The sequence below is a fragment of the Ochotona curzoniae genome, unplaced genomic scaffold (genome assembly GCF_017591425.1).
Source record: "Ochotona curzoniae isolate NIBS_2020 unplaced genomic scaffold, NIBS_Ocur_1.0 contig_66, whole genome shotgun sequence".
NCBI lineage: Eukaryota > Metazoa > Chordata > Mammalia > Lagomorpha > Ochotonidae > Ochotona > Ochotona curzoniae.
Genome location: NW_024466512.1, coordinates 23,252,486 through 23,277,121, shown reverse-complemented (window position 1 = coordinate 23,277,121; position 24,636 = coordinate 23,252,486). Strand labels below are relative to the sequence as shown.

At 45.0% G+C, this 24,636-nt stretch overlaps 1 protein-coding gene across 3 annotated transcripts in view; it reads left to right on the top strand.

Moving 5' to 3' along the window:
• The first annotated feature begins 1,562 nt into the window (after positions 1 to 1,562).
• ENTPD7 (ectonucleoside triphosphate diphosphohydrolase 7) overlaps positions 1,563 to 24,636 on the top strand; it is a 45,390-nt gene continuing 22,316 nt past the window's right edge. The window contains exons 1-7 of one of the 3 annotated variants that reach the window (XM_040992321.1): positions 1,563 to 1,636; positions 2,534 to 2,636; positions 3,689 to 3,871; positions 15,391 to 15,596; positions 16,166 to 16,316; positions 20,783 to 20,886; positions 23,731 to 23,787. In XM_040992321.1, the coding sequence (XP_040848255.1) occupies positions 2,629 to 2,636; positions 3,689 to 3,871; positions 15,391 to 15,596; positions 16,166 to 16,316; positions 20,783 to 20,886; positions 23,731 to 23,787 (709 nt within the window). In that variant the 5' untranslated portion in view covers positions 1,563 to 1,636; positions 2,534 to 2,628. Of the gene's footprint in view, positions 1,637 to 2,094; positions 2,237 to 2,533; positions 2,637 to 3,688; positions 3,872 to 15,390; positions 15,597 to 16,165; positions 16,317 to 20,782; positions 20,887 to 23,730; positions 23,788 to 24,636 lie in introns of those variants that run through there. The other 2 variants (XM_040992320.1, XM_040992322.1) reach the window with 2 other exon arrangements.

Below are 24,636 nucleotides of genomic sequence, written 5' to 3'. Positions count from 1 at the left end.
ACAAGCAGGGAGCTGGATGGGAAGTGGAGAAGCCAGGACATGAACTGGTGCCCATTTGGGATCCCAGTACTTCCAAACGAAGGATTTAGCCCCCTGAGCCATTGTGCCAGGTCCCCAAAAATCTGTTTTAAAATTTTGTGGTTAGGGCCCGGCGCCGTGGCGCAAGTGGTTAAGGGTCCTCGCCTAGCACGCCCGGGATCCCATATGGGCGCCGGTTCTAATCCCGGCAGCCCCGCTTCCCTTCCAGCTCCCTGCCTGTGGCCTGGGAAAGCAGTCGAGGACGGCCCAAAGCTTTGGGAACCTGCACCCGCGTGGGAGACCCGGAAGAGGCTCCTGGCTTCGGACCGACATAGTATCAGCCCGTTGCGCTCACTTGGGGAGTGAATCATTGGGCGGAAGATCTTCCTCTCTGTCTCTCCTCTCTGTATATCCGCCTTTCCAATGAAAAAATAATAAAAATAAATCTTTAAAAAAAATTTTTGTGGTTAATCCCAACTCTGTGCAACTAATCTACTCCATGTGGGTTCTAGATACCCAGATAAAACATTAAGAATTAAATAGAATGGGAATGGGAGGGGGAGGGAAACTAGCCTTAATAACTCAGAATTAAAGCAGAAAGGGAAGTTAGGAAGCTCAAACAGGTCGGGAGAGCTGTAAAGGGGAAAAATAACAGAAGACATGAGCAACTGAATATCCGGCAACGGCCAGATCTTCTAGGGCAATCAGAACTCAGACCCACAATTTTTGCATTGATCATCCAGCATGAGGATGGTGAGCAATGACTGTTTTCCTCCAGCCTTCTTCTTCCCCTCTGCTTAGGACGCTTGCAGGCAGCCATCTGCTCCACTAAACCTGTAGCTAAGTTAACTGCTTCTGGTTGGCGGGGTCACTGGCCCCCAGCTTCCACAAGTTAACACTTTCAAGTCTGAGAATAAACTGATTGTCAAAACCAAACTTTTCTACTCTCCCAAGAGCCTTTGGGTCTCTGCCCAATGCAAGTGATAGTGACCGACTCTTGTTGATAGCCAGCTCTGAATGAATTAACCACTCTGTTCTCATTGGGGTGGTCTTCATTTCCCCTTCACAGCCACACACTCAGGTATTCATCTTCTATTAGTTGCATTTTACTTGCCAGCATTTGAAATGTGTGGAAGCAGAATGTGTGTTAACGCCATGAAGAATATTTTGCCTAGTAGGACAGACTAATATTACGATTCAAGGCAGCGAGCGAAACCAAAGGCACACTTTAGTACAAAGGAAGTGTGAGTTAAGTACGGCTTTTGGAGCAACACGACCGTCAAGGGGTGGGTAAGGGTTAGTTTGGCCAAGAGGTGGGAAGGTTCCTGAAGGCACGCGGGGTGGCAGAGGTGCGTGGCTGGCGCGCCGAAGGGAGGCGAGGAGCGGCAGAGGCGACGGGGGTGGGGCGGGGGGCGGCTCGTGGATGAGGTGGGTGAGCCACGCTGGAGAACTTGGACTTGACGGTGTCCAGGGGGCTCCCTCCTGGAAACAACTAGAGCGGTTGCTGTCGGCAAGCAAAGTGAAGCAGCCGCAGCCTCTGTGCGTGTGACTGAAGGTCCAGGAGGGCGGCGGCACTGACGCGTGGCACCCAACGGGCATTCGTGGGACGCTGACTGATGTAGGCGTCCTGATTTCTGGCTTATTTATTTATTTTTTTCTCTCATGGGCAAGATATGCTGGGGCGGAAAGTTTGAGCTAGAAGAACTGCTATTCTGAGGGGAGGGCTGGTGGCCAAGAACCCCCCCAAGAGGTTGAGGACAAGGAGTGCACGTCTGTGGCGAACATTCTCGCAGTGGCCGCCGAGAAAGCAGCCCGCTCAGTCCTCGTCAGTCGCAGAGCAGAGGGCGCCGAGCCTCGGGGTCAGCCTCAGCCGAACGGCCACCGCCGGCCCCCTCAGGGCAGGGCCTCGGCACGACGGCTTTCCGATTGGGCGCGGCCCGAAATCCCAGGGCGGGCATTAGAGGCCGAGCGCTCTTGGGGATTGGTCACCGTGGCGGACGGACGTGCTGCCGGCGGAGCTGGTTCGCCCGCGGCGCCGCTGCGTGGGGGGCGGGCTTCCTTCGCGGATCCCCTGTCAGTCATTGGCTCGGTGCGGTTTCCTTGGGGACGTGGCGGCGCCGCCGGCTTGGGCCCTCCTTCCGGCTGGGCTGTAGGCGGCGGAGAGATTCTCTGCCTGGAATCGAGCGGAGCACCCTGAGCCGGCGAGCCGCTGGATCCCGTGAGTATCGTCGCGGGAGAGTTGCGGGACCAGGGGGATCGGGAAGAGGGAGCAGGTCTGCTGCCCCTCGTCCCCGTGCCATCCTGAAGAACGGCCGGTCCCTCGAGGACAGAGCTGACCACGAGAGCGCTGGGCCCTTAGGATGCGCGGGTACTGTCCGCTGGGCCCGAGGAGCAAGAGCGAGTGGGTTCGGAGCGGGAGCCCGAGTGGCGCGTGGCAGCCGTGGGATTTTTCTGGGAGGGCTAGTCTCGTGGGCTTTGGTGGAGGTGAGACTGATGCGCAACCAACTCTTCCCAGGCTGCAGGCTTGGGAGATGCCTGGGACAACGAAGCCCCCTTCTCAGGGCAAAAGGAAAAGGAGGTGACACGCATTGAGACCACTCAAGGGAACCCATGGCTAGGTAAGGTTGCATGCACACTGTCTCTGGCCGGGGGCACAGTGCAGGGTGGCAGGCGGGCAGATGGGGTGGGGGGCGCCTCGGAGGCTGTGACAAGTGAGATTTGTTCTGGGGTTGCTCTTGGACTTTACATCCATACCAAGTGGATTCACAGACGAGCCAAGACCCCGGGGTGGGGGTGGGGGTGAATGAGTGCGCAAGCACCTGTTTTGTAAATGCATCAAATTGTTTCAAATTGAATGAAGCTAGGTTCCTCCTTAAGAAGGTTAAACCAAAAAGGTTTTATGTTCGTTTCCTCCTTTTTGTAATGAAGTGGTTTTAAATCCGTGTAGAAAGGGAGCTTGACAGTTACTGCAGCTGTTCATAGATTATAATTCTCTGAAGCTTTTTCAAAAAAGTTAGCCTGGGTTTACCTGTAGCAGCGTGGGACTATTGCCAAGTAGCCAAGGTTGGGTGGACGGGCAGGGGAAGCAGAACCACAGATATGATACACTGATCTGTGGTGTAACACCAAGCAGATGAAGACACACAGAGATCCAGAACTATATAAAACATTTATGTTTGTGTTTGAACAGCTGTAGGATATCCCTGGAAAAATACATAGAAACCAGTGGTCACCTCTGGGAGAGATAGTGGGGTCAGGGCAAAAGCTTTGCTTTCACAACATAGCCTTTCAGCTGATTAAAACACACACACACACACACACACGTATGAAATAATTGTTTCTTGGTAGCATTTTTCATGGTAGTTCCACTGCATTCTCCAGTGGTACCAGGTTGCCTTGGGAGATGTGTTGTTTTCATTAACATGAGATGAATTCTTTGAATTACACTCAAAAGTGCAGCTTGGGGGGAAAAAAAGGCAGATTAAGCTTTTCTGATTTCAATAGTAGATGAAGCATCATGAGCAGTTTAGATCCTTTTCTGAAATTCCAGACTGAAAGTACACTTAGACTTGTGTTGACGTGAGTTTTTGACTTTGTGAGGAGGTCTTCCATCTGGCTGGAAGCCCTGCCGTAGAGACGTCTTCAGACTTCCCGATGTGTCTCCTTGCAGGATCAGTTTTTCCTACCTCTGCCCAGCCTCCTGGTACTTCACGGTGCCCACAGTGAGCCCCTTTCTGCGCCAGCGCGTGGCATTGCTAGGATTCTCCTTCGTATCCTGTCTCCTGCTACTTCTGTTGATCATGGACTTTCAACATTGGGGTGCTTCATTACCACGAGATAGGCAATATGAAAGGTGAGTCAGCTTTAATCACTTCAATCAGCTTTGGCACTGAAGGCATAAATGTTTTGATAAGCTGTTTAACATACTGCTACCTTTGACCCTTCTGCGGGGAGCGGGGAGGGTTCTACATTTGTGAGTACACTTTGCATGCTATTTGTGACAGAATGAAATTGCTATTCCCTGTTTTGATGATGTGCAGTATGGGTTCAGGAGTGCAGATTCTGCATTTTTAACCCTGCAAGGGGCCTTTCTGTTTCTTTGTTTCCATGGACTGAGACTTTTTGGGTGTAGAGGTGTTTAGAACTGTGGTGGGATAGGGAGTGGTTTAAGTGCCGCTTGTGAGGCTGGCATCCCTTACGGGTCCTGATTTGAGCCTCAGCTGCTCCACTTGCCATCCAGCTCCCTGCCAGTGCACCTGGGAAAGCAGTGGAAGATAGCCCCAGTGCTTGGGCTCTGGGTTCAGGCCTGAATGGACCAGCATATGGAAGATTTCTGTCTCCTTTTCTGTTTGTCACAGAAAAGTCTAGATAGCATTGTCAGCTGTCTTGATAAGTGTTAGCATGATGAATTTTATTTTCTACTTTTCAGTTTAACCTATATATGTCTTTAGAGCAGATTTTGTAGATAGTGTTTAGGTGAGTTTTGTTTTTGCTTTTATCCAGTCTGCCAGCTTCTGCTTTATATATATATATATAGAGAGAGAGAGAGAGAGAGAGAGATTTATTTTTTTTTTATTAGAAAGTCAGGTATACAAAGAGGAGGAGAGACAAAGATCTTCATCTGATGATTCACTCCCCAAGTGGCTGCAACGGAGCTGAATGAAGCCAGGAGCCAGGATCCACTCTGGGTCTCCCACCTAACACTGTTTTGAGTTTTAATTTTGTATCTGAATGTTACTAGTTCTGCTTTAAATAGTCACGTGTTTTTTTTTTTTTTTTAAAGATTTAGGTTTTTGTTTTTTTTTTGCTTGAAATACAGTTACAGAGAGGGAGCACTTTCACCTCAAAGGACAACACTGGCCATGGCTGGACCGTATGAAGCCAGTCTGTCATGTGGGTGCAGCTGTCTGAGCATTTCTGGCATCTTCCACTGCTTTTCCAGGCATGCTGGCTGGGAGCTTGATGGGAAATGGAGCAGCCAGGACTTGAACCACCATCCATATGGGATGGCAGTGTTGTACAAAGTGGCTTGATCTATGGCGCCACAACACAGAACCCTCAAATATCTTTTTTCCCCCAAATATCTTAAAGCAATTTTAAAAAGAGGGGAGGGGAGAAAGGCTCACATATGTAGTTGCATACTTAGTATTTTTGGCTTTTTCCTTTGAAAATCACATTTTAATCTAATATCATTTGCCAGTTGCTTAAAGAAATTTAACATTTCTACTAATGTGAACCTGTGGTGATGAATTCTTTACATTTTTGTATTATTGAAAAAAGTCCTTATTTTGTTTTTCTTTGGAAAGAAACATTTATTGGCTATAGATTTCTGGGTTGGTTGTTTTCTCACCTTTCTTTACTCTAAAATTGATGTTCCTGGTCTTCTGGTTTGCAGTCTGGCAGTTTTTCCGTTTTCTCTGCATAGAAAGGTTTTTTTTTCCTCCAACTGCTTTTAAGAATTTCTTTTTACCACTGATCTTAAACAATTTGGTTATGCTGTGTTTGGATTTGGGATTTTTGTGTTTGCTTGTTTGTGTTTTCATGATTGCTGTTTTTTGATTTGTTGTTTCCGGGATATATGGGCTAATAATGTTTAATCAAATTTGGATACATTTGGGCCTGGCGCGATGGTGTAGTGGTTAAGGTCCTTGCCTTGCACGCCCGGGATCCCATATGGGCGCTGGTTCTAATCCCGGCAGCCCTGCTTCCCATCCAGCTCTCTGCCTGTGGCCTGGGAAAGCAGTCGAGGATGGCCCCAAAGCTTTGGGACCCTGCACCCGCGTGGAAGACCCAGAGGAGGCTCCTGGCTTCAGATTGGCTCAGCTCCAGCCGTTGCGGCCTCTTGGGGAGTGAATCATCGGACAGAAGATCTTCCTCTCTGTCTCTCCTCTCAGTATATCTGCCTTTCCAATAAAAATAAAATAAATCTTTAAAAAAAATTAAAAAATTTGGATACTTTTTAGCCATTATTTCTTCCAGTTTTTCTCTGCCTTTCTTCCACTGAGGTCTCTGTAATTACATATGTAGTTATGGCATGTTTTTCCATTTTTTGCTGAAGTTTTGTTAATTTTGGTTAATTTTTTTTCTCTGTGTGTTTTATTGCTGTCCAGTCTGCTGTTAATTTCATCCATGATTGTTGAAAATCTTTTGTCACAGAAAGTACATCTGAATTATTTCATTCATTTTTAACACTATACTAATTGCAATACTGTATTTTTTGATAATATTGTGTTCTTTTACAGCAATCTGTAATTCCTTAGATATCAACAGTATTGTGAAAGATGGTTAGGGAGTGAGTGTCCAGATGGATGGCTGGAAGAGTTATCTGAATGGATTAGACATATCCTAAGGGCAGAGAAAAGGCTTTCAAAGATTTTGGAGAGAAATGTAATCTAAACCAAATTTTTAAGTTTGTTCCAATGGCATTTTCCTTTTTTTTTTTTTTAAAGATTTATTCATTTTTATTACAAAGTCAGATATACAGAGAGGAGGAGAGACAGAGAGAAACATCTTCCGTCGGATGATTCACTCCCCAAGTGAGCCGCAATGGCCGGTGCTGCACCGATCCGAAGCCGGGAACCAAGAGCCTCTTCTAGAGGCTAGATCTAGTCTCCCACGTGGGTGCAGGGTCCCAAGGCTTTGGGCCGTCCTCAACTGCCTTCCCAGGCCACAAGCAGAGAGCTGGATGGGAAGCGGAGCTGCCGGGATTAGAACCAGCGCCCATATGGGATCCGGGTGCGATCAAGGCGAAGGCTTAAGCCGCTAGGTCACGCCGCTGGGCCCATCCAATGGCATTTTTCCAAACAAACTGAAGGTGGAAAAAAAAAAAAACTTGAGGGTGATTATTGCGGTACAGTCGGTTAAGCTGCCACTAGGAGTGGCAGTTCAATCCCAACTCCTCTGTGAGTGCCTAGGTTCCCTGCTTCTGATCTAGTTTCTTGCTGATATGCCTGGGAGGCAGCAGAGGATGACCCAAGCACTTGATTCTGTGCACCCACATGGGAAACCCAGATGGAGTTCCCCATTCCTGGCTTTGGCTTGACCCAGCCCCAGCTGTTGTGACCACTGGGGAAGTAAACCAGTGGGTGAAAGAGATCTCTGCCTGCTTCTCTCTCTCTCTTCTTGTCTGATGTTCTGCCTTTCAAATAAGTAAATTTTTTTAAAAGAAAAGTAGTGAGGAAGCAGGCTTTTAGCCCGGTTGTTAAGATACCCACACACCGTATCATAGCTCCTGATTCCAGCTTGCAACAGCGCAGACTCAGTGATGGCTCAAGTATTTAGGTTCTTGTCACTCCTGTAGGAGATTGGATTGTGTTACCAGCTCCTAACTCTGATCCCAATCCAGTCCTTGGCCATCGCAGGCATTTGGGGGAGTGAACCCCTAGATGAAATTTCTGTTTTCCTGTGTCATATAAGTAAAAATTGACTAGTTAATTAATTAAAAGCGAGTAACCAAGTAGTGAGGCTGGCACTATGTTGTAACTGATTGAGTTGTTGCCTTCAGGGCTGCTAGTCCTGTATGAATACTAATTCAAGACCTGGCTGCAGCTCTTCTAATCCAGGTCCCTGTTAATAAGCCTGGAAAAGTAGCAGAAGATGGGCCGGCATGTCGGGCCCCTGCTGTCTATGTGGGAGACACTGGTGAAGCTCTTGTCTCCTGGCTTTGGTTCAGCCCAACCCTGGCACTGTGGCCTTTGGGAAGTGAACCTGTAAACAGAAGATTCCTTTCATCTTATCTCTCCTTTGCTCTCCTTTCCACTTCTCTGTAACTCTGCCTTTCAAATGCACAAAGTTGTGAAACTGATTGGAGCAGAGCACTTGTATAGAGAGATGATGGTGGCCTGAACTTGAGTGACAGCAACAAGAATGGAGAGAAGTGAAAGTATTTGAGTGGTGTGTGGGAGGCATTGCCATTAAATAGCTCTTGTCTACACTGTACTCCTCAAGTGGCTAGATCCAGTAAACACTGGTTAGGTTGAATTCACTGAAACAAGTTAGCAGTAGAGCTGTGGAGCACATGAACTATGTGGCATTGTGTCCTGTAGTGCCCTGGCTGGGCAGCCAGCAGCTGCTTGCCCCAGAGCTCATTGTTATCTAGTGAAAGGTTATGTACATATTGCTACAAATTATCATGTATTGTTGAGCTTTACTCTTTTTTTTTAAAAGCTTTTATTTTTATTAGAAAGTTGGATATACAGAGAGGAGGAAACACGGAGAGAGAGATTCTCTGTTTGATGATTCACTTCCCAAGTGGCTGCAATGGCTGGAGCTGCGCCAGTGGAAGCCAGGAGCCAGGAGCCTCCTCTGGGTCTCCCACATGAGTGCAAGGTCCCAAAGCTTTGGGCCATCCTCTCTTTTCCCAGGTCACTCTCAGGGAGCTGGATGGGAAGTGGGGCCACTGGAATTAGAACCAGTGCCCATATGGGATCCTGGCTCATGCAAGGCGAGGACTTCAGCCACTAGGCTACTGCGTCAGGCCTGAGCTTTACTCTTGAGGTCCTCCATGAGTCATGCAGGAAGGAAACATTTGCTGAGAACTTGTTGTGCACTGAGTGTTGGGGTACAAAGATGAGTGAGACGTGGCTCCTCAAATCAGTTTGTAATCTGGTTAGGGAGACAGAAAAGACGAGACATCATCTCCCAGTGAGATCATAGTTCAGTACAGTAGTGTGGAGTCTGGATCAAAGAATCGGAAACTACCCAGTTACGACTCACAAATTAATCAGAGGCGGCCCAGAGTAACCAAATTTGCTATCACTAAGTTCATATTTGAAAAGGCTGTGTATTTTACTGAGCAGATAGGGTATCACATAAAGCCTGTTTGCTTTTATTTTGTATGCTAATTAGCACAGTTCTCTCTTAGCACAGCAGATAACAGCAGAGTGGAATGGTGGTGGCCGTGGGGTGGGGTGCATTAGCTTAATTTTGTAGCTGTGTAGGTGAATTTAAAGGGTCTCCTACACAAAATTGATAGATTTTATTTAGCTCATGAAATTGAGGCTTTTAGTCATCTTTATTTATTTATCAGACCTTAATGTTGTCTGTAGTGTTGATAAGTAGGACTCTAAATTACAAATGTTCCTGTCTGCTCTGATTAATCTTACTGGGAATTTAGCAGTAACCTTACAGAATGCTTTTCTGAGCATGTATCGCTGTCATCAGTCATGCAGAACTACTTTAATATCATTTTGTTTGGTTCTGAGTCTCAAAAGAGTTGAAGAGTGTGATGACACTCATCAGCGAGCTGGTCGCCCATAGGGATAGAAGTCACCCCAACTGACTTTTGGCACATCACTCGTATCCACATGAACTCGGCAGTGCTGTAATTTGTGTTGATTTTGTAAGCTAGGTCAGTTACAGCTGTGATAGTGGTCGTGTTTTCGAAATAATGGAAGGAAAAAGCCAGTGTCCCCCGTTGCTACCCTGGGTGATGAATTTGTGGGTAACTGTCTTTTCCCTGACTCAGCGATGAGTGGAGGGAAATTGGGCTTCACAGAGAGGATGTGTGCATGTGTTCGTGATACAGGGGTGAGTATGTGTTATGACCTCTCCTGGGAAGGTGAATCTGAGGGGTTGCAAAGCCATAGAAGTTTTCCCTTGGGTTTCAGGTTCTCTAGAGATTGGGTTAGTGCATTATCAGCAGACTCAGAGGCTGCAGCAGTGCAGTGCAGTAATTGACCGGGACGTGGCGGCCGCATGTTACAAATGACAGAAGCCCAGGAGAGGACCATTCATGTTGGGATTCTAGGCAGAAGAAAGCTTCTGGACTGCCGAGAGTGTAAGAGGCTTGAGTAGGTTATAGCATGCCAGAGCTCCAGTGCAAGGAAAGGCTGTTAACTTCCCACAGGGAAAAACTATTCTTCAGTTACTCATTTGTTTACAAAATAAGGAAAATGGAAACTTTTTGTTGCCTATTTTGGTTAATCAAAAACTTGACTGGGAAGTGTGCTATAAATGCCATCTGGTCCCCCAAATGCCTGTAACAGGTCAAAGGCAAGAGTCAGGAACTCCATCCTGGTCTCCCTTGTGGATGGTAGGAGCCCAAATACTTGGGGCATCTGCTGCTACATTCCCAGGAGGATTCATGGGAAGCTGGATAGGAAGTGGAGCAGCCAGGATTCAAACTGGCACTCTGACAGGGGATGCTAGTATTGTTAAGTGAGTGTTGGCCCAACTCTCTAGGCCACAACAGTGTCCTGCACCCGCTTCTTTTGTGACAGCCCAGCCTACCTGTGAACACTTACTTCAAGGACCTCCCACTCATCTACACCTACTAATCACTCTGTTGGCAAGATACCATCTCCTTCGCCTTAACTGATGACTTGGGGATTTAAAGTCCTGTGTGAATTCAGAACCGTCACAAACACTGAATCAATGAGCATGACTGATGCATGCGTTAGGCACACCAGCTGCGCTTGAGAAGCAGTTGCAGTGGAGTAAACAGATGTGGAAGAAATGTTAGGGGCTCACTGAAACCCCACCCAACTGTTGACAGGAAGCATAGCAGTTCATAGTCTAGAACAGGATGAGCTTTTAAGTGTGGATACTATAAGAATATATTATATTATATATTAAAATTATTTTCTTTTTAAAAAAAGATTTATTTATTTGGAAGGTAGCATTACACAGAGAGACAGGCAGTGAGAGATCTTTCTTCTGCTAGTTCATTCTCAAAATGGCTGTAATGGCTGGGGTTGGACCAGGCCGGGTCTCCCATGTAGATGCAGGTGCCTGCAAGCTTGGGCCATCCTTTGCTGCTTTTCCCAGGCGCATTAGTAGGGAGCTGGATCAGAAGCAGGGCAGCTGGAACTCAAACTGACACCTATGGGATGCCAGTCCTGCTGGTGATGGCTTTATCACGAGCACCGCTCCTAATTTTTTGTTTGTTTGTTTGTTTGTTTTTAAAATGTATCTATTTATTTGAAAGGCAGACTTACAAAGAGGAAGGGAGAGACAGAGACATTGAGAGCTCTCTTCTGGTTCATTCCCCAAATGGCTGTAACTAGAAGAGCTGGAGCCAGGAGGTTGTTTGCAGGTCTTTCACAAGGGCACAGAGACCCAAGCACCTGAACCATCTCCGTCACCCTCACAGGCCATGAGCAGGGGGCTGGATTTGAAGTGGAGCAGCCAGGACTCAGGTACTCATACAGCCTACTCTGTCACAGTGCTGGCCCTCGCACTTTAAACTTGTTAAATATCTATTTATTTATTTAGGGAGGCAGGCTACAGATCTTTTATTGCTGATTCATTCCTCAGATGCCTACAACAGCCAGGTCAGAACCAGAAACTCCATTCATGTCTCCCTTGTGGGTGGCAAGGAACCAAGTACTTAGCCTGCCTTCCCGGGGTTCTAGCCTGGCAGGAAGCTGGTTTGGAAGGGAAGCTGGGACCTGGACCAGGTGGGCTGATAAGTAATGCGGATGTCCCAGGTGGCATCTGCACCTCTGCAGCAAACACGGGTCCCATATCCCAGGTGGAAGCTTTGTAAAAGCTGGGAAGCACTGTGAGAGGAGCAGGAAAGCTGAAGAATGTATAGAAAAGCAGATGGGCAGAGGGTTAGTGGAGAGATAAGTTGTATCAGAGCAGTGACTTCCAAAGTGTTTGCTGCCCATAGGGAATTCCCGAGCTCCTTCCAGGCAATCTGTGAAGCAAGAACTGTTTCCATAACAATGCTAACAGTATGTTCAGTAACACATATCATCAAATTTATTTAAGCATTTTTCAGAATATAGGTCCATAGCATTTGAGCATTTGCTTTGCTGGAGCGGATCTTGCAGGCTGGAAATTCTACACTCATTAAACAACTCTCCTTTACTTCATCTTCCCAGTTCGCTGCAGGCAAACCTCCATCCTGCCTTCTGTTTCTGTGAATTTGACTGTTTAAGCTACCTCTTAGAAGAGTAATTGAGCAGTATTTGTCTGTTTATGACTGGCTTATTTCAGTAAAAGTGTTATGCCTTTGGGGGTCATTCAGGTTATAACATGTGATGGGGTTTCTTTGATTTTTAAGGCTGGATCATGTTCCATTATGTGAGTACACCAAGTTTTATTTACCCACCCACCCATTGAAGAGCATCTTGGTTACTTCCCACGTTTGACTGATGTGATGTTGTTTGCCTTTTCCACCAAGCTGCCGTTTGCTCAGGTGGCACAAAAGCAGTGCTGGTGCCTTAGCATAACTCATGCTTCACAGGGACCTTGGGTTTTTTCATTTTTCACTCAGTTGCAGTGGGAAATAAGATCCAGCTCCACTTATGAGTATCTTTTGAACATTCTGTGTGATCAAATGGGAAGCAGCTATTACTGTAAATACTGAAGTTATCTCAAAGACAAGTACTTGGGAGATTGAGTTGAGATAAACAGTTACTTTTATCATGGAACTCTGTGTTTGGCTTGAAGAGTAACTTCCAGAAAAACTGGTTTTCAGACTTGGATATTTCATAGGCACTTTCTTGAAAATGAACGAAGTAAATTTGTTATTTGAAGGAAGACAGCTGTTACTATTTATTGCCAGTGCTAAAATATGTACTTCCAGGGATTTTAGCTCTCAAGCGCAGCTTATCTTTAAGAAACTCCCCTTGCTGTGGCCAGCACAGTGGTGTAGTCGGCTAGTCCACCGCTTTTATGTCCTGGCTGCTCCACTTCTGATCCAGCTCCCTGCTAATGGCCTGGGAAAGCAGCAGAGGACAGCTCAAGGCCTTGGGCTGCTGCACGCACTTAGGAGACCCAGAAGAAGCTCCTGGATTCCAGCTTCAGACTGGCCCAACTCTGGCTGTCGCTGCCATTTGGGGAGTGAATCAGCAGATGGAGTATCTCTCTGTCTCTCCCTCAGATTTTTCAAGTAAAATAAGCCTTAAAAAAGAAAAGCCTCTTCATGCTGAGTTTTAGTAGAGTATTAAAGAAGAGTATTCACAATGATCTCAAAGTGCTGTTAACATATGACCCTCTTTGCCAACAAGTATACGAAGCTGGATTTTTACAGAGCCATCTCAGCCTAAACAATGTATTGTAAGAGATTGACTATGGAAGCAAATAGGAGACTACTGCAGTCTGCAGAAGTGATGTATTCTTTTGATTTAGACGCTGTAGAGATTTATAAAACAAATAAGACTATTTTTAGAACCTATGATTATTTTCATTAAAATGTGTAAATATAAATATACTTTTTTTCTCTAAATTAATAATAAATATTTAATTTTTTGTTCTTATTTTCTGCTATAGTAAATATTAAGTAGATGCTACCGGTGTACTCAAAAGCTCCTTGGGGTACAGTCACTTCATAAGAGTTTAAGGGGTCCTGAGACTTGAAGATTTGAGAACCAGTGCACTAGAAAGCAGTTATTCCTGAAGCACAATGGGCTGGAAATCAGAATATTGTCTGAGACGTGGCAAGGGGTAGGTTCTCAGAGAGATGAGAGCAGAGGACATTCTGTGGTGCATGTTGAGGAAGAAAGACTGCTTGATGGGAAATGGAAAGTTGCTTTGGACTGGGGGAATGATCTTACCTTGTTTTCGTTCTTTTTTGTTTTAATCTGTGGTCTTCATGAGGTCACTACTTGCAAGAGACCTGTACCTTTAACCCAGACTTCTGTCCAGCTGTCCTGTGAGCTGTGATAAGTTGATTGGTGGATTCTGAGCCCAGTTGAGTCCAGTCACTTGACGAGAACAGGAAGGACCGTGGCAAAAGGGAATCTGTGGGAGTGTAAACAGTCTAGTGTGCAACAGGTGTCTGCCACCTGCTTTATTTCCTGCAACTAACTTCCAATATAGACTCACAAAAACATTTCCACCTGACCCTGTCCATCATCTTTCTCAGGGTATACCCTCTTACTTCTACTTATTTCACAGATGAGAAAACGGCCTAAGAGAAGTTGAATAACTTGCTGTAAGTCACACAGCATAGAAAGGGATGGAGCTGACTCAGAACTTTGTTTGATGGTACTTTGCTGACTTCATCTTCCTGCTGTCAGCCAGATATCTTGGAACAGGTTAGGAAAAACACCCCGATATAAAATACTAATGTTCTAGGGCATAGAAGCACTCTCCCTTTTCTTACTTTTTAGAATCATGTAATAGTTATTATTATTATTTAAAAAGTTTTATGTATTTTTATGGGGAAGGTAGATTTGCAGAGAGAAAATGAGAGACAGAGAGAAACATTATTTCTTCTGGTTCACTCCCCATGCAGTTGCAGCTTCTAGAGCTGAGCCAATCTGATGCCAGGAACCAGAAACCTCCTGCTGGCCTCCCAAATTGGTGCAGGGGTCCAAGAACTTGGGCCCTTGCCTCACTGCCTTCCCAGCTACCAGCATGGAGCTGGGTTGGAAGTGAAAGCCAGAACTCAAGCCAGTGCCCATATGGATGCTTATGCCTCAGGTGGAAACTTAGCTTGCTACTCCACAATGCCAGCCATGGTAGTTTATTTTTAAAATTGGGGGAATAGGGATTGTATTGTGTTCGAGTGATTTAAGCCTGCAGTGCTAGTGTCCCATATGAGCTCTGCTTTAAGGCCTGGCTGCTCAGCTTCTGATCCAGCTCCCTGCTAATGTGTTAGGAAAGTAGAGGAAGATGGCCTTACTGCTTGGCCCCTGCACTCAAGTGGGAGATCCGGATAGAGCTCCTGGCTCCTGGCTTTAGCTTAGTCCAAAATAGGTCATCTGGGAAGTGGATGGAATATATCTCTTCCTCTTTCTCTGTCTCTGATTTTTTCTCTCTTGATGTATCTCTCTATTTAATTCCCTTTCAAATAAAACAAATAAATCTAAAAGAAAATAAAACTAGTTAGTAAATACACAGGCATTTGTTTTTAATTATCAATATCCTATAAATATACATATTTTGTAAGTATTTCTGTATCTATAAGACACTCAAATACTGCAGCAAGGAATATCATTCTTATGAAATGTATTTTTATTAATGGAATTCTAACAACATATGTACAAAGAACAAAAACCAGAAACCCAATTAAAATATTGCTCTTGAGACACATACATTAAATGATAATCATTTCACAATATTCTTTATGTGTGTTTATTCAGAGGATAAATAGAAATGATTAATATTGTCTGAATTATTTAATATGTATAATAACCACTCTATAACCTATTATAACAACAACAAAACAATTATTCAAGTCTATAAACTCTTCAATGAGTGGTAGAAGATTTGCTACCGCAGCCTGTTTCATTTTTTCGCTACTTAATTTCACTGACTTGTAGGAAAGCGAACCAACTGTTGTCTCATATATGTCAGCATATTTGGTCAATATCCTCAACATTGCTCCAAACCTTTATCAGGGTTTGTGGTCCCACTAAGTGAGGTTACCAATAGGCCTGGCTGTTGGTCACTGATTTCTCTTCCTGCCTATCTTAGGTATTTGGCCCGAGTTGGAGAACTTGAAGCTACTGACACTGAAGATCCAAACCTGAGTTATGGACTTGTTGTGGACTGTGGCAGCAGTGGCTCCCGGATTTTTGTGTATTTCTGGCCGAGACATAATGGGAACCCCCATGACTTGCTGGACATCAAACAAATGAGAGACCGGAACAGCCAACCAGTGGTTAAAAAAATCAAGCCAGGTACTGTGGGAATGTTTTGTTTTCAGTCTTGTCTAGGTGTCAGAGGAGGAAAGAGAAAGATGCCACCCTGGTTCTTAAGAGTCTGGGTCGGGGAGAGATACTGCCCTCCCTGTCCTCTCAGAGAAGTCAGTGTTGAAGATCTCATGCTCAATCTCAAGGGGGTGAGTTTTCTGAGTCCTTTTTTTTTTAAAAAAGATTTATTTTTATTGGAAAGGCGGATAACAGAGAGGAGGGGAGACAGGGAGGAAGATCTTCCATCCGATGGTTCACTCCTCAGGCGGCCACAACGGCTGGAGCTGAGCCAATCCGAAGCCTGGAGCCAGGAGCCTTTCCTGGTCTCCCACGCAGGTGCAGGGTCCCCAGGCTTTGGGCTGTCCTCGACTGATGTCCCAGGCCACAGGCAGGGAGCTGGATGGGAAGCAGAGCCGCCGGGATTAGAACCGGCGCCCATATGGGATCCCGGCGCATTCAAGACCGAGGACTTTAACCACTATGCTATCGTGCCGGGCTCAAATTTTCTGAGTCTTATGTAATCTACTTTTTCAGAAAATGATTTTGTTGTACTTTAGGAATCTCTGCCATGGCTGACACCCCAGAACATGCCAGTGATTACCTGCGTCCTCTGCTGAGCTTTGCTGCTGCTCATGTGCCAGTGAAGAAGCACAAGGAGACCCCCCTTTACATCCTCTGCACAGCAGGCATGCGGCTGCTCCCGGAGAGGTGAGGCGCAGGGCTGAGCTGCTAGTTAACTCTCAGAATTACTACAGTGGCTGAAGCTGGGCCAGGCCAAAAGCAGAAACCTAGAACTGTGTCTGGTCACTCACAAGGGTGGCAGGGGTCCAAGGACTTGGTCCACCCTCTGCTGCTTCCCCAGGGATGTTAGCAGGGAGCTGGAAGAGAAGTGGAGCCTCCCGGACTCAAATCAACACTCACATAGATGTCACTGTCACTGAGGCCACTTAACCCAGCATGATACAACAGTGGCCCCCAGTGCTGTGTTTCTTAGCTTATAAATTATCCCTTGATAAATATATGTGTTCTTTCTTTCCTTAAAACAGTAACAACAAAACTCTCAACCATATATGTGGGGCTCTGTGTTATTGAAGTCACACATGCTGGACAGGATAACATGTGTCAGCCTTTCTTCCTGTGGACTACTTTCCTTCTGTTTGGAACACAGTTACTGGTTTATGGTAGCCAAGCAGGTTATTTATACAGCCAGTTGTCAACAAGAGAGATCCTCTAGTCATCTCCCTATTTACTTTGGCCTTTTAAAAATTTTTATTCTAGGCCTGGCTTGGTAGCCTAGTGGCTAAAGTTCTTGCCTTTTATGAGCCAGGATCCCATATGGGCACTGATTCTAATCCCGGCTTCCCTGCTTCCCACCCAGCTCCCTGCTTGTGGGCTGAGAAAGCAGTGGAGGATGGCCCAAAGCCTTGGGACCCTGAACCCACCTGGGAGATCCAGAAGAAGTTCCTGGCTCCAGGCTTCAGATTGGCTCAGCACCGGCTGTTGTGACTGCTTGGGGAGTGAATGAGCAGACAGAAGATCTTCCTCTCTGTCTCTCCTCCTCTCTGTATATCTGACTTACAATAAAAATAAAGTAAATCTTAAAAATTGTTTTATTCTGTTTTTTTTTTTAATAGTTTAAAAAATATTTATTTTTGTTTAGAAGGCAAAGTTAGAGAGAGAGAGAGGGAGAATCTTTCACCTACTCATTCACTCCCCTTACAGCTGCAGTGGTCAGAGCTGAGATGGTGGGAAGCCAGGAGCCAGGATCTTCTGGGTCTCCCACACGGATCCTGGGAACCAGGGACTTGGCCCTTCCTCCAGTGCCTTCCCAGGACATTAGCAGGGAGCTAGATTGAAAGTAGAGTTCCGGGGCCCAGCGCAATGGCACAGTGGTTAAGGTTCTCGCCTTGCACGCCTGGGATCCCCTATGGGCACCAGTTCTAATCCTGGCAGCCCCGCTTCCCATCCAGCTCCCTACCTGTGGCCCAGGAGAGCAGTCGAGGACGGCCCAAAGCTTTGGGACCCTGCACCCATGTGGGAGACCCAGAAGAGGCTCCTGGCTTCGAATTAGCATAGCATCGGCCCGTTGCGCTCACTTGGGGAGTGAATCATCGGACGGAAGATCTTCCTCTCTGTCTCTCCTCTCTGTATATCCGCCTTTCCAATAAAAATAAAATAAATCTTTAAACAAAAAATCAAACTTTAATTATAGCTGCAACCTTATATCACTAAGGGAAAAATTCTTAAATAAACAAAGCAAAACACCTTATGATCCTCCTGCCCTGTAAAAGTCATTTTATTTTCACAATTTTAAATGTAATACACATACACTTTCGAGTTTTTATTTCTGACGTAAGTAATATTCAGATCATTCCAACATCATAGGAACCCTGGCAGGAGTTAGATGACAAAAGAGGAATGTGAGGACAGACCATCTGACTGGGCCGGCGTCTCACAAACCAAGGAAAGGACAGAGGGTCCAGAGCAGAAGCTGACTTGCGGGCCAGAGAGGCAGATGGCCAGTGGGGCTGGTGGTTTGGCAGCCTTTTTGTTGGTCAGGAGCAAAGGGGATAATTACCTCACCCCCTTGCTCTCCTCAGCATTGCCTCTGTTTGTCAAAGAAGGTTCTAACTCTAAGATGTTAGCTGTTGGCATGAAAACTCTGGATATTAGTATTTATTATGAATCATTTTAAAAAGATTTACTTATTTTTACTGGAAAGACAGAGAGAAGGAAAGATAGAAAGATCTTCCATCTGCTAGTTCACTTTCCAGGTGGTGGGCCAGAGCTAAGCTGATCCAAAGGCAGGAGCCAGGAGCTGCTTCTGGGTCTCCCATGCGAGTCTCCCATGCGAGTCTCCCATGTGGGTCCCAAGGCTTTGAGTCGTTTTCTACTGCTTTCCTAGGCTATAAGCAGGGAGCTGGAAGGGAATTGGAGCAGCTGGGACACGAACCAGTGACCATATGGAATCCTGGCACATGTGAGGTGGGGATTTAGCCACTAGGCTGTCATGCTGGGCCCATATTTATTAAGAATTTTTTAAAAAGAAATTTGCCTTTTGTTTATAGGTCACCCCTGTGTATAATGAATGCATCTGTTCTGAGCATATAAAATCATTGCTGCCTCTGAGGCCAGGCTAGTTGTTGATTTAAGAATAATTATCACTCTGAGAACCTGTGTTGTAGGTTTAATGCTTTACTGCTTGTTAGCATTTATGAGTAATATATTTTTAAAAAAGATTTATTTATTTTTATTGCAAAGTCAGATATACAGAGAGGAGAGAGACAGAGAGAAAGATCTTCTGTCTGCTCATTCACTCCCCAAGTGACTGCAACGGCCAGAGCTGCGCCAATCTAAAGCCGGGAATCAGAAGCTCTTCTGGGTCTCCCATGCGGGTGCAGGGTCCCAAGGCTTTGGGCCATCCTCCACTGCTTTCTCAGCCCACAAGCAGGGAGCTGGATGGGAAGCGGGGCTGCTGGGATTAGAATCAGTGCCTATATAGGATCCTGGTGCATGCAAGGCGAGGATTTAGCCCTTAGGCTAACATGCAGGGCCTCCCCTGGGGGAATTCTTAGTGTCAGAATTTAATTTGCGTATCAGAGTCATTCTTGATGTTATAGTAAGCGATTTTTACCTTACATATAGTTCTTCATGCTCAAGTGCTAAAACCCTTCATTTAAGTCATCCTGACAGTGACGTGAGCTGTAGAATACTTGCAGTAAGTAATTTTAAGTGTCCAAGGCAGTTGATCTCATTTTTAGCTCACATTTTCCCTTGATTTATATTAGTTCTACCTTTATTCCTTTGCTTTTTTTCTTTGAAAATATGGAAACTTTTTGAAAACTTTTAAAGAAAGATAACCCTGTAGATATTAAATTTCAACTTTATCTCTGTATTGGAAATACTGTCATAACCATTGAACTTTGATTCTGATTTAGATTTTCAAGCAGTAAGATTTATTTCATTTCATTGTATTATTGTTTCTAAAGATCTGTTTGATTTAGAAGTCAGAGAGAGAGGGAGAGATAGAAAGATCTTCCATCTGCTGTCTCACTCCCTAAATGGCCTCAACATCCAGTGCTGGGGTCGTCCAAAGCTGGGAGCCATGAGTTTCTTCCAGGTCTCCCGTGTTGGTACAGGATGCCAAGGACTTGGACCATCTTGCAACTGCTTTCTCAGGTACGCTAGCAAGGAGCTGGCTCAGAAGCAGAGCAGCTGTGACGAGAACCTGTGCCTGTAAGGCATGCTGTCAGAGCAGGTCAAGGATTAGCTTGCTATGCCACCACATGGGCCCTTAAATAATAAGAAAATCAACCTTTGAAATAGGGAAAAGGATATTGAAAAGTTCATTTTTAGTTCACATGAAAGATTATGTACAACTTTGTGGAACTACAAGTGCTGCTTGGGTAGGGATGTAAAACATTGTTTCTGTTTTACGCTCAGATCCCAGGGTGATATTTTGTTCCTTATTTTAACATCTTTCTTTCACAGCACTTAGGAATAATGTAATTAAATCGACTTTGTGGATTGTGAAAACTGTGCTGCAATTTCCTGTGGTTTTTTCATATGCAGTAGTGAAAGACTAACAAGCACTGGTCTCGTTGTTTAGCACTATTTGTATTATAACACTTCTTGAAAAGATTTATTTTGTTTATTTGAAAGGCAGAGTTAGAGAGGAAGAGAGATATCTTGCATCTGCTGGTTCCTTTCCCAGATGGCGGCTGTGGCCAGCACTGGGCCAGGCCAAAGCCAGAAGTTTTTTCCAGGTCTCCCAAATGGGCGCAGGGGCTTACACTCTTGGGCCATCCTCTGCTGCTTTCCCAGGCACATTAGCAGAGGGCTGGATTGGAAGTAGTCAGGACTTGAACTGGTGCCTGTTTGAAATGCTGGCATTGCAGGCAGAGGCTCAACTTGTTACTCCTCAGTGCCAGGCCTGAATGATGTTAAGAGGAAAGTTACCACTACTACCACGCTGCCTTTTATATGGGAGGCTGTGCTTGGGAGGGTATTTAAACCCTTGAAATCAGAAGAGATATTAGAAAGAAGCAGGGCTCAACAAATGGATGAGGCAGATGAACAATGATGTCATTGCAAGGCTAAGTGAAATGACTAATTGAGGCAGTTTGTGAGAAGAGCTTATGAATAATCTTTGTACTGTCTGTTCTTTCTTGCAGGAAGCAGTTGGCTATCTTGGGTGACCTAGTGAGAGATTTACCGCTGGAGTTTGACTTCCTCTTTTCTCAGTCTCAGGCAGAAGTGATCTCTGGAAAGCAGGAAGGTACGGGACCTAGAGGGAGGGGTTCAGCTGAGCACTCATCAGCTACAAGCATCATCATGTGTCATCATCCATTATTATCTAATGAGTGATCTTTATCTTTGTGCCAACAACTTTATTGGTTCTGCTGTATAGTTCATTTGTTTATTCTACTTAAATGCTTGAGAATGCTGTTTTTAAAAAATCATACATTTGTATCTATTTTAACTGAATGCAAAGAAATATATTTATAAGGCTGTGTTAACGTTTAATGGCTCTTTGGTTAGCTAACTATACTTTTGAAAACATTTAGTACTAACAGTTGTCCCAAGTTTTCCAAGTTCAGATGTGAAGTGAATATTTAAATTCAAGTGAGGGGAAGCTTTAATTTGAGGGAGTGATCAAGGTGAATTTTGTTATGTACCATTTCTTTACTGTAATCATTGTGCAGGATTGATTCTTCCCTAAAAGTTTACACTGTTGGGTTTATACTTTTGCGGTAGAATATAGGCGATAGGGGGCTAATTTCCAGGATATACAAAGAACTTCAAAACAACCAAAAAACCAAAACAAACAAACCACTCAAGAAATGGGCACGGGAAATGGGCAAATATTTCACAAAGGAACAAGTCCAAATGGCAAACAAACATATGAAAAAATGTTCCAGCTCCCTAGCAATAAGGGAAATCCAAATTCAAACATCAATGAGGTACCACCTAACACCAGTAAGATTGGCCCACATAAACAAGAACACCAGCGACGCTTGCTGGCGAGGATCCCGGGCGTGCAAGGCGAGGACCTTAACCACTTGTGCCACCACGCCGGGCCCGGTTAGATAACTATTTTAAGATTTTTTTTAAGATTTATTTTATTTTTTATTGGAAAGGCCAATATACAGAGAGGAGAGACAGAGAGGAAGATCTTCCGTCCGATGATTCACTCCTCAAGTGAGCGCAATGACCGATGCTATGCTGATCGAAAGCCAGGAGCCTCCTCCGGGTCTCCCACATGGGTGCAGGGTCCCAAAGCTTTGGGCCGTCCTCGACTGCTTTCCCGGGCCACAGGCAGGGAGCTGGATGGGAAGCGGGGCTGCTGGGACCAGAACCCGCGCCCATATGAGATCCTGGGTGTGCAAGGCGAGGACCTTAACCAACACGCCATTGCGCCAGGCCCTATTTTAAGAGTTTTGAAAATTCTCTTGTATATATCACTTCAGGGTTTTGACAGTTTTATGAGTTGAAAATTTCCTGATTTTTCATATGCCACATAATTTTGCATTGTAACCTGGAAATTTTGAATATTCCTCTGTAAAACCCTAATCCCTATTTTAGGCATAAAAAGAGAACACTGATTTTTTTTTAAGGCAGTTAACCTGGTTAGGGTCATGTCTCAAGTTCTGCTGTACCTTCTGTGGACTGTGACTGTTTCTGCCTGTTTTTCGAGGACTGGACATTGCTGTTTGGACTTTTCCAGCCTTGTCAGTCAGTAGACTGGAACGTGGCAGTGGGCCTGCCCTTAGTTCTGTTCTCAGAGTCTTTGCCTATTGTCAGGATCAGACCAAAGTATGCTTGGCCTGGCGGTCTAAGCAGCTATCCATAACTTCACTTCCTGCTCTACAATCTGTCCCACCCCTTGTGCTTCCTTGGAGTTCAATTTCATGGTCTTTTAGTCAGAAAATGAGGTTTTTAATTTGTGCACTTTGCCACTCGCTTCTTGTGATTGCATCTGTACCTACCACCTGGTGGCAGGAAGACAGATGGAGAAAAATTAGCAGTATGAATGCACTCCTCAGCCCTGAGTTACAGATCTTCTGGTCAGAGGGGAAAATGTGCATTAGAATTTCTAGTACAGGGCCTGGCACAATAAGCATAGTGGTTAAAGTCCTCGCCTTGAATGTGCTGGGATCCCATATGGGTGTTGATGCTAATCCCGGTGGCCCCGCTTCCCATCCAGCTCCCTGCTTGTGGCCTGGGAAAGCAGTCAAGGACGGCCCAAAGCCTTGGGACCCTGCATCTGCATGGGAGACCCAGAAGAGCTCCTGGCTCCTGGCTTTAGATTGGCTCAGCTCTGGCCTTTGCGACCGCTTGGGGAGTTGACCATCGGATGGAAGATCTTTCTCTCTATCTTTCCTCCTCTCTGTATATCCACCTTTCCAATAAAAATAAATAAATCTTAAAAAAAAAAAAAAAGAATTTCTAGTGCTTGCCAGACTCCTTCTCTAGTACATTGATGGCTTAGGGTAGAAGAGAAAAAAGATTTCAGAAAGAAAGGGGGGAAATATGCGGACCAGTTTTTCTGTCTCTGACTCAGTTGGAGTCTCCCTTTCTGCTGTTATGACCAGGAGCAAGGTCTTGTAGTACTTTCTGTCCCTACCTGGTGCCTGCTTTTGTGTTTCAAGCTGCCCCTGAGTCCAGACCAAATGATGTCTGAGGAGGAGAAAATGGGATAGACACTCAGGAGTCGTTTGGTGGAACTTCAGCTTGGTTTCTGTGCCACATCGCTTACTTTGGGAGCTTTCAGAAAGCTGCTTTGTGCGTCTGTCTGGGGTTGATGTTTGCATTTGGCGTCCAGACAGCCTGGGGGTGCTTATTTCCTCCATCTTGCCCAGAATGACAATTCCAAGATTTACATATATTTTCTTTAACATTTGTTTTTGCAATTAATTCCTAGTCACTGTAGGAATTTGGGAAAGTGCAAATAATTAGGAAAGGGAGGAAAATCACAAGATAAATGGTTTTAAGTCTATATGCTGAGATTATGGAATAAAATTATGTAACTGTAAGAAAAGGGCAGAGTAGCTGTAGGGAGAGGTGTATAGCTGGTGTAACAGCATAGAATTAACTGAGGTCTTTCATATTTTCTACTTAGGGGTTTATGCATGGATTGGAATAAATTTTGTTTTGGGAAGATTTGACCATGAGGATGGTGAGTAATAATGTCTTCATGTATCAGTTCCTTAAGTGCTAAAAGTTTAGTTTTAATCTATCTATGTGTGCTTATTTTCAATTGTTTTTCCTTTTTGCTTCATTTTCCATCATGACTTACTTTCCTTTATTCCTTTTTATTTTTTTTTTAAGTCTATGTTTTAAACATATAGGCCAGCGTTGTGGTATAGTGGGTTACGGCATGACCTATAGCGTCAACATCTCATAGGTGCTGGTTTGAGTTCATAGCTGCTTCACTTCTGATCCAGCTCCTTGCTAATGTGCCTGAGAAAGTATCAGAGGATGGTGCAAGTGCTTGGTCGCTGCAACCACACAGGAGATCTAGAATAAGTTTCTGCTTCCTGGCTTTGGCCTGGCTCAGCCCCAGCCACTTTGACCATTTGGGGAGTGAACCAGCAGATGAAAGACTTTGTTCGTTGTCTCTCTCTTTCTCTGTAACTCTGCCTTTCAAATAAATAAAAGAATAAAAATAAAAAAGCATTGTTTATCTAAAAAATTTATTTATCTGAAGGCAGAGGAAAAGGAAGGTGTATTTTCATCTTCTGATTTACTCCCCAAATGACTGCAGCAGCCAAGATTGAGCTAAGCTGAAACCAGAACCCTGAAACTGTCTGGGTCTCCGTTGTGGGTGGAAGGGGCCCAAGCACTTGGGCTGGCTTTGACTGCCTTCCCTGGCGCATAGGCAGGTTGTTGGATTAGAAGTGGAGTAAATGAATTTGAATTAGCACTCATAAGGGGTGACAGTGTCGCAGGCAGCAACGTAATCCAGTGTGCCATTAAACCAGCTTCTGTTTTCAACTTTTTAATATGAAAAGCTTAAAATATTCTA